This window comes from Mesoplodon densirostris, chromosome 2, assembly GCF_025265405.1.
Source record: "Mesoplodon densirostris isolate mMesDen1 chromosome 2, mMesDen1 primary haplotype, whole genome shotgun sequence".
Classification (NCBI taxonomy): Eukaryota; Metazoa; Chordata; class Mammalia; order Artiodactyla; family Ziphiidae; genus Mesoplodon; species Mesoplodon densirostris.
Genome location: NC_082662.1, coordinates 106,571,696 through 106,587,828, shown reverse-complemented (window position 1 = coordinate 106,587,828; position 16,133 = coordinate 106,571,696). Strand labels below are relative to the sequence as shown.

Sequence of the window (16,133 nt, the reverse complement as noted above, 5' to 3'; positions counted from 1 at the left end):
CTAGCTAGTGGGAAGCAGCTGCATACCACAGGGCTATCAACTCAATGCTTTGTGACCATCTAGAGGGGTGGGATAGGGAGGGTGGGAGGGAGTCACAAGAGGGAGGGGTTATGAGGATATATGTATACGTATAGCTGATTCAATTTGTTATACAGCAGAAACTAACACAACAATGTAAAGCAATTATACTCCAATCAAGATGTTAAAAAAAGTAAATGTCATTAAAAAAATTTTTAAACATGAGGTGATTGTTCTATAATAAAAAAGACAAAAGAGGTATAAAAACTACTTGTGATACATACATTTTGGATGCTGGATTGAGAAAAAAACAGCTATCGAAAATACTTGGATGAATTACATGAGTTTGATTTAGGGACTGTATATGAGAGGGCATTGCTGGATTACTGTAAGTGTTTTGGGGTTTGGTGATGGTATTGTGGACGTGGAGGGGAATGTCTTCATTTCAGGAGATGCATGTTGAAGAATTTAGGGATGAAATGAAATTTAGTGCTTCTCTTTAATAAACTGGGTGGTTAAAATGCCCAGATAGAGGGATTTTCTACTGTACAATACCACAAATTCAGCTGCCTGGAATGAGCACAGCCAATTACCACAGAGTTTGCAAAGCAAAGATTAAGGCTGGAACAATGACTTGTAGATGTGATGGGGCTAAATCAGGGATGAAGTCTGATGGTGCTTGTGCTGCCACCTGCACCCTGGGCAGACGACACTAACCAATCAAACCTACTCTCCCCTTGAAAGGGGGCAAGCCCACAGTTTCTTCAACATAGTCCTCCAGGCAGCCACCACCATTTAACCAGGGTTGGCGTACACACAAGTTGAAATGTGTTTGCATCCCCAGTCCTTGATATATTTATTTAAAATTTGTTTCATTTTGCACTGATTACTTAGAGTGCATTTTAATAAAGAGCTACATGTTCATAGTAATAAATGGATTTAAGAGTGGAAACTTTTTAAAAAACATCACCTTTTAGTTACTCTTGCCAAGTAAAAGTAGGTCAAATTACCTGGTCCCTGTTTCATAAGCCAACAATGTAACAACTACTATGTGGTCATAAGGCCCGGAAAGAAACAGCTAGCTCCTTGGGAGTTTGAGTCTTATAGATACTGTCCTGTTTGTTAATGGCAAACATTTGTCATATAATGATAATCCCAGCCTCTTAATGGCTTTCTTCCATTTAGTCTTCTAAAGACAGTTGGGGGAAAGGCCCCTTGTTCATTGTAATACAAACATTAGTAGTCATTGTATCATTGTCCAGAATATCACTTTAAAATATTTGTTCTGGGTTTCTTTTTAAGATTCCCAGAAAAAAAAAGTTTCAGAACAGGAATCCTCAGATACGCTTAGTCTTCCAAAATCAGAGAACTTCGTGAATACCAAGGAGTCTGCTAGCCAGAAACAAACTGAAAATTTAACAGTATCTATCAAAGGTATGGCAGTCGTTTGCTTTATCTCATTGTTTCTCAGCACTGAACATTATGTCTTTCTGGAGTATGGGAGATGGCCCTGGGGGCTGAGGGCATGGTTGGTGGTTACAGAAAAAATTCTAGAGGGTCATGGATCCTGAACCTATGGGACTTTGTAAGGCTTCTTAGCACATCAAAGTATCTCAAAAAATATTTTGAGAATGACTACAAGTCCCACATCGAAGGAAAGAGATAACAAAATTTTTTTTAAGATTTGTTATCTTATTTCTTCATTTTATTTTATTTTGATTCATTTATTATTTTATTTTATCCCTCATGGTTCTAAGAGCTTGTGTGATTTACTGAAACTCAGGAACCTGGTAGCTTTGTTTGAGCAGCCAGTGATTTGGTAGTAGGACTTAGATTTACCTATTACTTCCTTGTTCCGCAGGTGCTAGAAGAGAAACATACGATGTAGTCTCTGTCTTGCACAGCACATCGACTTATTGGGGTAGCAGAAACTGAAGTGTGGAATACTACAGAATAATATCTAGTTCCCATGGAGTCACATTACACTGATTTCACAGCAGTTAATTCAACTAAATATGGGTGGTAAAAAGAGAAAGAAAGAAAGAAAAACAGAGTAATCTAAATTGTGTAGATACATTTGCACCCCTTGATTCTTGTGGGCATGTTCAATATTGAAAGTGAGCTGGGAATCTGCTGAGGGGTCTTAGTTACCTCTTATAGAGGGAGCATCTTGCCACATTTATGGGTGAATTAGGGATTTACCTTGTACAAGCCTTTTGCCTTCCTGATTTAATCTTCTCTCTATTATAAGGTTTATTCATTTAGGGGGTGATTTACTCAATGCCAGGCGTTGTTCTAGGCATGGAAATACAGCAATCAAGAAGCCACAGACATATGCAGCTGAACATGCTATGGGCAAACCTAGACAATAAATAAGTAAACACATCAAATTCAGATTATAACAAATGGTGTCACATAATGTAACAGTATAATGTATGGAGAGTGTCTCGGGGAGAGAGACAGCACTCCATTAGGGGGTTTGAAGGCCCCTCTGTGAAGGGACATTTGAGCTGAGACAAGAAGGACAAGAAGGAGGCAGCCATTCAAAGACTGGGAGGAAGGACTATTCCAAGTAGTGGGAACAGCAAATATGAAGGCCCTGAGGAGAGAAGAAACAGAAAATAAGACACGGAGCTGGAAGAAAATGGGCATCAGAACAAGTAGAAGATGAGGTCAGAGAGAGGGACAGCAGTGAGATCCCGTGATGCTGCATAGGGAACTTTGAGTTTTATTCTAAGTGGAGTTGTAGTCAAACACCACTGGAAGGTTTTGAGCAGCAGGGTCGTTACCTGACTAATTTATATTTGAAAAAGATCCCTCTGGTAGATGTGTGGGCAATAGCTCGTGGCCAGGGAAGGGAGAAGTGGGGAAGGTGGAAGCAGGGAGGAAGCAACAGAAGGTACGTGTGAGTGTGAACAGAGACCTGGACTAAGGAGCTCGAGGTGGAGATGGTGAGAAGCAAATTAATTGGAAATATATCCTGGAGGTAGAGACAACAGGGCTTGCTCATCGATTGGACATGAGGGTGAGAAATAAGAGGAATCAAGGGTGATTCCTAAGTTAACTAATGTGACCAGTTGTGAGGCTGAGAATTGGTAGTTGTAACAGGTTTCCAGATGTTGCTGATGTTGCTGATATAGGGCCATGCTTTGAGAAACAACCTAAGGCAAACTCTAGAATGTAAAAATTAGGCAGAAGAGGAGCCAGTTAAGGTAGCTAAGAAGAAAAAGCCAGCAAGGTAGATGAAAAATAGGAGTGTGAAAATGACTGAGTGTTTCGAGTATATTTAATGCTCCTCAAAAGTCGAGTAAGATAAAGAATAACCATGGAATTGGGCAATAGTGATCACTGGTGATCTAGACAAGAGCAGTTCCAGGGCACGGGGGAGACCAAAGCCAACTGAAGCTGCTTATGTATAGAATGGCTAAAGAGGAATCATCATCATCAGCAGCAGCAGGAATACACAGATGTAACCAGGAGTTTTGCGGAAAAGAATAAAGTAGCAGGACTGCAGCTGGAGGGAGATGTGTGACCAAGTGAGAGGTTTTTCGAAAGTCAGACATACTAGAGCATGTTGATTTGCAAATGATGATAATTCTGTAGGAAGAGACAACTTATGATGCAGGTGAAGGGAGCCTGATGGCAGGAGAGCAAAGTGTTAAAGAAGGTGAGAGAACATGACATTTGGGGCAGACCCTGAGTGGCAGATTTGACCTCGGATGTGAGTAGGGTCACCTCATCCACAGTGACGGGAGAGAGGAGAAAGAATACAGATACGTGGTATTGGGGAGATGAGTGAGTGTGATGGCAAAGGAGTGGATATAATGATAAGAATATAAAATCCATTCCAGAGAAACAGGAAAGCAAAACAAGAAAGGGTGACTGATTGTTTAAAGTGACAGTGTCCATTGATTAGAGGTCTCAAGAAGGTCAAATAATTGCTTGACAGATATGATAGAGTAATAAGCTAGAAGAATAGGAAGTAGTGATCTAGAGAGGGTAGCTTGAAACAGAGATTTGGAAAGTGGTAAGATTATTGGTGTTGCCAAGGGCAAAGATATGACCATGGGAGTTTCTGAGATGGAGAAGAGGAAAAGATGAAGAAACAGGGCGATGGAAAAATCAGAGCAGACAGGGTGTTGGATGGGTCATCCAGGGGATGTCACCAAAAGCCATGAAGTGGAAGACCATCCAAGGTGTCAAGATCTGCAGTGAATCAAGGGAATGATTGAGAAGGTCAGTAAATGACAACTACTTGGAGATGTCGTAGGTAAAACAGTACGATGGCATGAGATTCAAAGGAATGGGAGTGTCTGAAGGAGGAAAAAAATTGTTTTGAAACAAGAGGGACACCTACGGCACCCCTACACGCTGAAATACTTGAGCTAATAAGAGACAATAATGTGATTCCACTATAAGTGGTAAATTAAATTTTGATATAAACAATAAAGTTTAAAGAAGTTCAGAATAGGAAGAGATTAACACAAGCAGTGAGGAAAACTTTATGGGAGAGGTGGTCTTAAAGAATAAATACAATTGCATAGATTTTAAAGTTTAAGATTGGATCACCTGAGACAAGCCTCATTTCGCTTGAGGAAACTGAAACCTAGAGAAAGTCAAGCAACATCTAAAATCATACAGCAAATTCGGGACCGCGCCAGGGCCAGAAAATGAGTTTTTGACTCTGAATTCTCTATAGTTTACTACACTACCCTCCAGATGTAGGGAAGAGAAAAGAGTATTTTATACAAAAAAAAAAAAAGAATGTGTTCAAAAGCCTGAGTAAAAATGAACTGGAAGCCATTGTAAGTAGATCAGAGTATTCTTATTTGGTAATAGTACAAGAAATGTTTGGGAAATAAAAGAGAGTCAGAGGAGGTTTGGATTTGGTGAAATAAAACTGAACTTGTCAGCATTCGCTATGATAACACTGCATAAATCCTATAGTGGCTAAGCAACCAGTTTTGGGGGCTGTGAACTGACTGTGCAGCCTTTAGGCAGCACGTGCTGGAATTGGCACCAGGCCCCTGAGATCTTTCTCTTCCCAGTCCCACATTCAATGACACCACGTTGAGAGTGTGAGTCAGCCACCGTGAGAAATCAGCAAACGCCACACACTTGCAAAGTGTACCAACCAGGTCGGTTTTTCTCCGCGGAGGCAGTTGTTAAGCTTTTTTTCAGCACACCCGCAGCTGCAGGCAGAGCTCAGGTGTATTCCGCTCCCGTGCTGAAGGAGCCCCACCCTCTGTGGCTGGCTGTCCTCAGGACACAGGGTCAGAGCTCAGGAGAGGTGAATCAGGAGGATCAAGAGAGATGGATTGCGGGCTGCCGCTCTCAGCCTCTGCTCAGAATTGGCGCAGCCGCTGCCATGTACATTTATGGTCAAAGCAAGCCCTAAGGCTGAGCTCAGAGTCAACGGGGCAGAGAAATACGCTCCATCTACAGGGAAGCCGTGATCAGAGATGAAGTAAATAAAGCTATGCTCTGAGATGAGGCAAAAAACCAAACCCAAAACATTATTGTGCATAAATACCACAGTTGACCTCAGCATAGAAACAGGGAACCATTACTTGTTCTTCAGTTGTGTTGGATTCAGCCGTAATTTCAGATGATTCCACTAGTTGGACCATGCCAGTTGTTTAAAGTTTATTTATTTATTTATTATTTATTTATTTATTTATTTATTTATGGCTGCATTGGGTCTTAGTTGCAGCACACACGATCTTTCCTTGTAGCACATGAGCTCTTCGTTGTGGTGCCTGGGCTTCTCTCTAGTTGTGGCGTGTGGGTTTCCTGTCTCTGGTTGTGGTGTGGAGGCTCCAGGGCACATGGCCTCTGTAGTTGTGGCACACAGGTTCCAGAGCGCATGGGCTCTCTAGTTGAGGCTCGCGAGCTCAGTAGTTGAGGCGGGTGGGCTTAGTTGCCCCATGGCATGTGGGATCTTAGTTCCCTGATCAGGTATTGAACCTGTTTTCCCTGCATTGTAAGGCAGATTCTTTACCACTGGACCACCAGGGAAGTCCCCCAGTTGTTAAGTATTAAAATACTTCTGTATCAGCTGGTGACCAGCTGCTGTTCCAAGCCCCTCAAGTACTCCCTCCTCCACCCCCCATCCCTAGGGAAGCCCTGGGTAGGCTTCAGTGGATAATAATCCATCTATTGTGGGAGGCAGTATGGTATACAGCAGAGCTAAGGCTCTACCTGACTCCTTATATAATAGCCTATGACTTATATAATTATATAATGACATATATATAATATGACTTATATAAAACTTATGTAAGGCTCTACCTGACTCCTCATATAATAACTATGTTACAGTGGGCATGCTCTTTAACCCCTCTATATATTCCTGTTTCCTCTTCTGTAAAGGGGGTATAATGGTATATACATTATAAGGTTGTGAGGATTAAATTAGTTAGTATATGTAAAATGCTTACAGCAGTGCCTGGCACATGAGAAACTCCATATCAGTATTTACTATTAATAATAATAGTATGAGAGATTATTTGATACCCATTAGACTGGTAAAATGCATTCATATAAGACAGTAATATGCATATGCTAAGAATACAAGCAAAAAGACACATCAAGACATTAGAATGGTTGCCTATGTAGGCAGTAGTGACCAAAGAGAATAAATACATTAGAACACTGATCACTGAGCTCCATCCCCAGAGATTCTGATTCTGTTCTCATCTGAAATACAGCTTATTTGGTACATGGGTAGGGAATCTCTATTTTACCAGAGTCAGCCCAGGGGATTATGAAGCACAGGTGAATTTGGGACACACTGGGTAGTTGTCTAGGAAAAACTCACTACTCATATGGAACACTTCTGTGACCAGGTATTCATGTTTTTTTTCTCACACCAAGCAATTCTGCAACACCAGCTGAGTGTCCTACAATTCAATTCTGACACTAACCAGAGTTAGCACAGACACTACAGGTTAAGGGCTCAGTCTCACAAGGCTGCCCACCACCCACTTCAGATGCCAGCCACAGGTACAGGTTGTCCCTTGTGCTTCTGACCAATCAGCTATAAATTGTGGTTCTGATGACCTCCTATTATGGTTCCATAATTTACTAGAACAGTTCACAGAACTCATATATTATTATATAATAGGCGACATGATAAATGGCAGAGATGAATAGCCAGAGGAAGAGGTACACAGGGCAAGGTCTGGAAGGGTTTAGCATGGTAGCTTCTGTCCCTGTGGTGTTGTGGTGCACCACCCTCCCAGCCTGTGGATGTGCTTACCACCTCGGAAGCTCTCCAAACTCTGTGCTGTAGGGACTTTTGTGGAGACTTCATCATATAGGCATGATTAACTCCATCTCCATGTCCCCTCTCCTTCCCAGAAGATGGGGGGTGCTGAAAGTTCCAAGCTTCTAATCATGGCTCGGTTTTCCTGATGACCAGCCCCCATCCTGAAGCTATCCAGGAGCCCACCAAGAGTCACTTCATTCAGGTCAAAAGACACACCTATCACCCAGGAATTTCCAAGGGATTTAGGAGCTCTGTGTCAGGAATCAGGGTCAAAGACCAAATATTTAAAGATACTCCTAACCCTCTTATCACTTAGGAAATCACAAGGGATTTAGGAGTGCCATGCCAGGAACCAGGGGCAGAGATGAATATACATTTTCTATTATCTTACACTATCAGGAGTGTGATCCTTGTGGAATCTGACACACCTGGGTATATGTCCCACCCTGCCACTTTTCAGTTTCCAGGACAAGTTTTTTTAACTTCAGTTTCCTCATCTGTAGAAAAAAGATACTACTGTTATATTAGTCAGGACTCTTCAATTTGAGAACTGAAACTCAAACCCATTGAACAACAACAAAAAAGCCAGTGGGTGGGGTGGTGTTTATTGATGCTCAAAAGCAAACCACAGAAAAGTGGCTATGGTGCTAGCCCAGGGATGACTGGATGCAGGCACTCAAGCTTTTCAGGGGAGTGTTTGCGCCTGATTGTCTGTCTCTCTGGGCATCCTCCCCACCTCTGTGTTGTCACATCCTTACTTGTCCCTGTTTCAGGGGTCCCCAACCCTCTGTTAGGAACCGGGCCGCACAGCAGGAGGTGAGTGGCGGGCAAGCGAGTGAAGCTTCATCTGCCGCTCCCCATCGCTCACATTACTGCCTGACCATCCCCCCACCCCCGCCACCGCTGTCCATGGAAAAATTGTCTTTCACAAAACCGGTCCCTGGTGCCAAAAAATTAGGGACTGCTGCCCTGTTTGGTTTTATCCTCTCCTACAAAGAACAGGCTATGTCCATGTGGCAGGGACATGATCAGAGAGGTCCAAGGTTCTGATTCTTCCAGACCCATAACCCAATGGACAAGATGGGATCATCCTGGTCAGCTTCAGGAAATATCCAGGTGAAGGGCCTGTGTTGGCTTTGCATGGGTTGTGTAGCATCCTGATAGGTGGGGCCAGGGATGTTGTGGCGCTAGAAGTATGTGTGCTGGGAGTGGGTGTGGAGGTGGGCAATGGGGAGAATGCTCAGCACACAAAGATTACAATTACCATTACCTTCAGCTCAGAGGACTCTATGAGAACTAAGTGAGATGCTATATGTAAAAACATGCATGTGGTGCTTGCAGACAGTGGACACTCAAATATTGGTTCCCTTCCCTTTCCTCTCTTGATGACTTAAATTCAAGAAAGGATGTTTAAATATGCTGATCTAAAACACAATTCTTATTAACCCTCCTGGATATTTGGAGAAATACATAAAATTGCAGCTGTGTAGATTATCTACTTTTGCTCCCTCCTTCACCAAATTAAGTGATCTGGGGATTTGATTCCTTGGCTTAATTTATCTATGATTACTACACCACTTTTTTGAACTATAAATTTACTAGTTGAAACAAAGAAATTCTTAAGATTTTTTTCCTCATTAGTTTTAAGAAATCTTTGAGAGTCAACATTTTATTGAACTGTACCTTGTTGATTTACAGACAAGTCACTCTATTTCTTAGCATCTGATTTTTCTCACTTATTGAAAACAAGGTGATGCTAATAGCATCTGCCCTTCCCATCTCATAGGATTGTTGTGAAGACTGATTTTAGGTAAAATCTCTTTGTAAAATGCAAAGATAGAACACTAGAATTAATAAAAAGTCTTTATTCCTGTAAATAAGCTCTTTAAGAAGGAAAGAAGAAAATTTCCCAAGTTGGTTCTATGTTCTTCTATGCTCTGGTATGATCTTGAATGTCTTTGGAAGCAACATCCACATGGTGTAATTTCAATGTTCTCTCTAACAGAACCAGAATCATGTGTGCCTCTGAAAATCCCAACCCAGTCACTGCTGCAGGATGTGGCAGGACAAGCAAGAAAAGAGAAAGTGAGGCTACCTCACTATTTGCTGAGTTCCAAGACCAAGTCTCAACCTCTCAAACAGGTAAAACAGACATGGGAAGAAATTTCCCAGAGCCAGTTAGCATTTTATGTATTCCTGGTTGAGGCTATTGATTTTCAGCCACTGTGTACTACTATTTAATATAAGAACCATCTCAACATGAATCCCTTCAGGTCACACAGAGATAAACCAGGGCAGTGCTTTGCTGGAGCCAGCTTATATACACTCATGAGAGAAACTTTATGAGCCAGCTGTTAAACCATCACTAGCTTGCATTCAGCCATGCTGGGAGTTCTTATGCCATAGAAATTGGCAAATGCTACTGATAAAGGCTCTTTTCTGAGAGCCAGTTTACCAGCACACTGTTGGCTGAGGGGATCATTGGGCACTCTTCTCATGACTCTTAGGATAAAATCCAGATGACCTAGCATGACTCCAAGGCATGGCTCCATTTGCTTCTCTACCCTCACCTTGTCTCAAACTCACTACACTTCACCCATTGTGGACTTCTCTTAGTTCTTTAAAAGCACCAAGCTCCTTCCTCAGAGCCTCTAAGATTAAGATTTCATCTCAGTTCTGTTGTAAAGGTTCCCTCAAGCCCACCAATCAAGCTTTGGTAGTTATCCTTTAGAAATTTCATGGCACACTGTTCATTACCATCAGAGAAGGTATTGCAATGTATATAAGTGACATGTGATAGAAGTGCTTCTCAAACTTTAATGTGCATGTGAGTTATTTGGGGACTTTGTTAAAATATAGATTCTGACTTATTGGCTCTGGTGTGGGGCCCGAGATTCTGCAGTTTTAACAGGCTACCAGATGGAAATAACAGCTTAGGGCAATAGTTCTCAAAGCAAGATTACCTGACTGGCAACATTGGCAACACCTGAGAACTTGTTATAAATGCAAATTCATGAGCCCCATCCCAGATGTACTGATGGAGAAACTCTGGGGTTGGAGTCAGCAATTTGTGTCTTAAGGAGTCCTCAGTAGACTGTGCTCCTCTCCAGAGCAGGTTTTCTTTATCTTTGTAGACACTTCCCCTCCCCACCTACCTACTCTCTACTCCACCTCATCCCAGACTTACTAATGGAGAAACTCTGGGAGTGGAGTCAGCAGTTGGTGTCTCAACCAGTCCTCCAGGTGATTCTGATGGGAGCTAAAGTTTGATCATCACTGGCACAGAAGAAAGAGTACAAACTTTAGAATCAGGCAAACTTGAGTTTGAAACTTTGCCACATAACACTTGAGCAAGTTATCTGTCTTTCAGTTCTCTGAACTTGAGCTTCTTTATCCTTAAAACAGAGCCTAAAATATTTCCTTACAGTGCTGTGGTAATGATTACATAGACCATAAATGTTCATTTCCTCTCCCAACCAAACAGTTATTTTTTTCTGGTGGCAGAGCCTTTTCTTAAAATTGAAATATAGTTGACATACAATATTATGTTAGTTTCAGGTGTACTACATAGAGATTTGACATTTGCATACATTATGAAATGATCACCACCATAAGTCTAGTAACCTTCTGTCCCATACAAAGTTAGTACAATATTACTGACCATATTCCTTATATTACATCCCTGTGCCTTATTTATTCTATAACTGGATGTTTGTACCTCTTAATCCCCTTCACCTATTTCGTCCCCCCAATCCCTTCCCTTCTGGCAACCACCCATTTGTCCTCGTATCTATGAGTCTGTTTTCATTTTGTTTTGATTGTTTTGTTTTATAGACTCCACATATAAGTGAGATCACACAGTATTGCCTTTTTATAAAATTATTTCACTTAGTATAATTCCCTCTAGATCCATCCATGTTGTTGCAAATGACAAGATTTCTTTTTTTATGGCTGAGTAATATTCTGTACACACACACACACACACACACACACACACACACACATATCACATCCTCTTTATCCGTTCATCTATCAATGGACATTTAGACATACATGTTGCTTCCATACCTCGGCTATTGTAAACAATTCTACAATGAATATTGGTGTGGATATATTCTTTCTAATTAGTATATTTGTTTTCTTCAGGTAAATACCCAGAAGTGAAATTGCTGGATCATATGGTAGTTTCTGTTAATTTTTTGAGGACCTTTCATACTGTTTTCCATAATGGCTACATCAGTTTACAATCCCATCAACAGTGCATGAGGGTTCCCTTTTCTCCACATCCTCGCCAACACTTGTTATTTGTTGTCTTTTCAGTGATAGCCATTCTGATAGGCGTGAGGCAGTATCTCACTGTGGTTTTTTTTTTTTTTTTTTTTTTTGCGGTATGCAGGCCTCTCACTGTTGTGGTCTCTCCCGTTGCGGAGCACAGGCTCTGGATGTGCAGGCTCAGCGGCCATGGCTCAAGGGCCCAGCCGCTCTGCGGCATGTGGGATCCTCCCGGACCGGGGCACGACCCCATGTCACCTGCATCAGCAGGCGGACTCTCAACCACTGCACCACCACGGAAGCCCCTCACTGTGGTTTTGATTGGCATTTACCTGCTGATTAGTTACTGCTGAGCATCTTTTCATGTGTCTGTTGGCCATCTGTATGTCTTCTTTGAAAAAAGTCTATTGAGGTCCTCTGGCCAGGTTTTAATTGGGTTGTTTGGCTTTTTGGTGTTGCGTTGTTTGAGTTTTTTGTGTGTTTTTATGCTAAGCATCTGTTCAAGTTGTCTGTTGACCATCTATATGTCTTTGATAAAAATCTTACTCAGGTCCCCTGACCATTTTTTAATTGGGTTGTTTGGTTTTTTGATGTTAAGCTGTTTGAGTTTTTTTGTATATTTTGGTTATTAACCCCTTATCAGATATATTGTTTGCAAATATCTTTTCCCATTCAGTAGTCTGCCTTTTCATTTTGTTGATAGTTTCCTTCATGGTGCAAAAAGTTTTTTAACTTGATGTAGTCTCATTTGTTTATTTTTGCCTTTGTTTCCCTTGTGTGAGGAAACAGATCCAAAAAAAGTTACTAAGATTGATGGCAAAGAGCGTACTGCTTATGTTTTATTCTAGTTTTATGGTTTCGGGTCTTACATTTAAGTATTGACTACATTTTGAGTATTTTTGTATATGGTGTGAGAAAGTAGTCCAGTTTGATTATTTTGCGTGGAGCTTTCCTGTTTTCCCAACACCATTTATTGAAAAGGCTATCTTTTCCCCATTGTAATTCTTGCCTCCTTTGTCATAGATTGACTAACCATAAAAGCATGGGTTCATTTCTGAGCTCTCTATTCTGTTCCATTGATCTATGTGTCTCTTTTTATGCCAGTACCATACTGTTTTGATTACCATAGCTCTGTAGTGTAGTTTGAATTCAGAGAGCATGATACCTGCATCTCTGTTCTTTCTCAAAATTGCTTTTGTGTTTCATACAAATTTTAGAATTAAATCATCCAGTTATATTTGATCTGGTTCTGTGAAAATTGCCTTTGGTATTTTGATTGGGATTGTATCAAATCTGTAGATTGTATTGGATAGTATGGTCATTTTAACAATATTCTTTCAATCCAGGAGTAAAGTATATCTTTCCATTTATTTGTGTCATCTTCAATTTCTTTCATCAGTGTCAAAGTTTTCAGAGTACAAGTCTTTTACCTCTTTGTTTACATTTATTCCTAGGTATTTTATTCTTCTTGACACAATTGTAAATGGGATTGTTTATTTAATTTCTCTTTCTGATAGTTCATTATTAGTGTATAAAAATGCAACAGATACAGATATCTGTATATTAATTTTATAACATTCAAGTTCACTGAATTAAGTTATCAGTCCTAATAGTGTGTGATTTTTTTCTAGATTCTACCAGTAACATTTTATTATACTTGCTTTATCACATATCTATCCTTATATCTATCCATTAATCCATCTTGTTTTGGGTGCACTTCAAAGTAAATTGCAGAGATTACTACATTTATCCCTAAATATTCTAACATACATATCACTAAGTGGAGTTCAATATTTGTTTATATTTTTCCTTTGATCTATAATATACATACATACAATAAAATGCACAAATTTTAAGCATGTATTTGTTGAGTTTTGATAAATGCATATAGTCATGTAACTCAAATTCTTATTAAGATATGGATTAATACCAAGTTCTAATAGTTTTTTGGTAACATCTTTAGGATTCTTTATATATAGTATCATTTCGTCTGCAAATAGTGACAGTTTAACTGCTTCCATTCCAATTTGGAGTCCTTTTATTTTGTTTTCTTGTCTGATTGCTGTGGCTAAAACTTCCAGTACTATGTTGAATCAAAGTGGCAAGAGTGGGCATCCTTTTCTTGTTCCTGATCTTAGAGGAAATGCTTTCAGCTTTTTATCATTGAGTATGATGTTAACTGTGGGCTTGTTATATATGGCCTTTATTATGTTGAGGCATGTTCCCTCTATACTCACTCTGTTAAGAGTTTTTATCATAAACGTAGATGTTGAATTTTGCCAAAAGCTTTTTTGCATCTTTTGAGATGATCATATAATTTGATATACCACTTGATCATGATGTTTAAGTGTTTTAATGTATTTCTGAATATGGTTTCCCAATACTTTATTGAAGATTTTTGTGTCTATGTTTATCAGTGATATTGATATATAATTTGCTTTTTGTGGTATCTTTTTCTGGTTTTGGCATCAGATTTATGCCAGCCTCATAGAATGAGTTCAGAAACATTCCTTTCTCTTTAATTTTTTGGAATAGTTTGAGAATGATAGGTGCTACCTCTTCTTTAAATGTGTGGTAGAATTCACCTGTGAAGCCATCTGTTCCTGGACTTTTGTTGGGATTTTTAAAATTACTGATTAAGTTTCATTACTGGTAATCAATCTGTTCATGTTTTTTATTTCTTCTTAATTCAGTCTTAGGAGATTATGTTTCTAGAAATTTATCCATTTCTTCTAGGTTGTCCATTTTATTGGCATATAATTGTTTGTAGTAATCTCTCATGGTCCTTTTTAGTTCTGTGGTGTTGATTGTAACTTTTCTTTCATTTCTGATTTTATTTGTTTGGGTGCTCTCTCTTTTCTTGATGAGTCTGGCTAAAGGCTTGTTTTGTTTATCTTTTCAAATAACTAGCTCTTACTTTCATTGGTCTTTGTATTGGTTTTTTGGTCTATATTTCACTTATTTCCATTCTCATCTTTATTATTTCTTTCCTTCTCCTAACTTTAGGTTTTGTTTATTCTTCTCTTTCTAGTTCCTTTAGATGTAAGTTTAGGTTGTTTATTTGGGATTTTTCTTATTTCCTGAGTTAAGCTTGTATTGCTATAAACTTCCCTCTTAGAATGGCTTTTGCTGTGTCCCATAGGTTTGGATCATTGTGTGGTTGTTATCTGTCTTTAGGTATTTTTTCCTGTTTGATTTCTGCAGTGATCCATTGGTTGTTTAGTAGCATGTTGTTTAACCTCTACATGTTTGTGTTTTCTGCAGTTTTTTCATGGTAGTTGATTTCTAATCTCATAGTGTTGTGGTTGGAAAAGATGGTTGATATAATTTGTCTTCTCAATTTCATTAAGACTTGTTTTGTGGCCTATTATGTGATCTATCCTGGAGAATGTTCCATGTACACTTGAAAAGAATGTGTATTCTACTGTTCAGGGATAAAATGTTCTCTATGTATCTATTAAGTCCATCCACTATAACTTGTCATATAGGCCAGTGTTTCCTTATTTATTTTCTGTCTGGATGATCTGTCCGTTGATGTAAGTGGGGTATTAAAGTTGCCTACTATTATTATATATTATTATGTAACTGTGAATTTCTCCCTTTATGTCTGTTAATATTTGTTTATGTATTTAGGTGCTCCTATGTTGTGTTCATATGTATTTACAATTGTTATATCTTCTTGTTGGATTGATCCCTTCATCATTATATAATGTCCTTCTGTGTCTCTTGTTACAGTCTTTGTTTTAATATCTACTTTTTCTGATATAAGTATTGCTACCTGGGCTTTCGTTTTGTTTTCAGTTACATGGAATGCCTTTTCCCTTCCCTTCACTTTCTGTGTGTGTCTTTAGATATGAAGTGAGTCTCTTGTAAGCATCATATATATGAGTCTTGATTTTTATCCATTAAGCCACTCTCTGTCTTTTGATTGGAACATTTAGACCATTTACATTAAAGTAATTATTGATAGGTATGTACTTATAGAACTTTTGTTGTTTTCATGTTGCTTTTGTAGTTCTATTTTGTTCCTTCTTCTTTTAGACTCTTCCCTTGTGATTTGATTACTATCTTTAGTGTTATGTTTGCATTCCTTTCTCTTTTGTGTGTGTGTATCTATTACAGGTTTTTGGTTTGTGGCTATCATGAGGTTCATATATAACAACATATAATCATATATGTGATTATTTTAAGTTGATAATCTCCTAAGTTTGAATAAATTCTAACAACTCTTCATCTTCCCCCCACACACATTTAATGTTTTTGATGTCATATTTTACATCTTTTTGTTTTGAGTATCCCTTAACTTCTCATTGTGGATATATATATAATTTTATGCATTTGTCCGTTGACCTTCTGTCCTGCTGGCTTTATAAGTGGTTGGTCTACTACCTTTACTGTATGTTTGCCTTTACCAATGAAATTCTTCCTTGCATAATTTTTGTATGTTTATTGTGGCCTTTTCTTTTCTGCTTAGAGAGAAGTCCCTTTAGCATTTCTTGTAAAGCCAGTTTAGTGGTGCTGAACTCCCTGAGCTTTTGCTTGTCTGTAAAACTGTTTATCTCTCTTTCAAACA

At 39.2% G+C, this 16,133-nt stretch overlaps 1 protein-coding gene across 1 annotated transcript in view; it reads left to right on the top strand.

Moving 5' to 3' along the window:
• The window catches only part of SPAG17 (sperm associated antigen 17), a 221,521-nt gene that overhangs the window by 196,235 nt on the left and 9,153 nt on the right, over positions 1–16,133 (top strand). The window contains exons 43-44 of the mRNA XM_060120028.1: positions 1,321–1,452; positions 9,294–9,430. Of these exons, the coding sequence (XP_059976011.1) occupies positions 1,321–1,452; positions 9,294–9,430 (269 nt within the window). The remainder of the gene's footprint in view (positions 1–1,320; positions 1,453–9,293; positions 9,431–16,133) is intronic.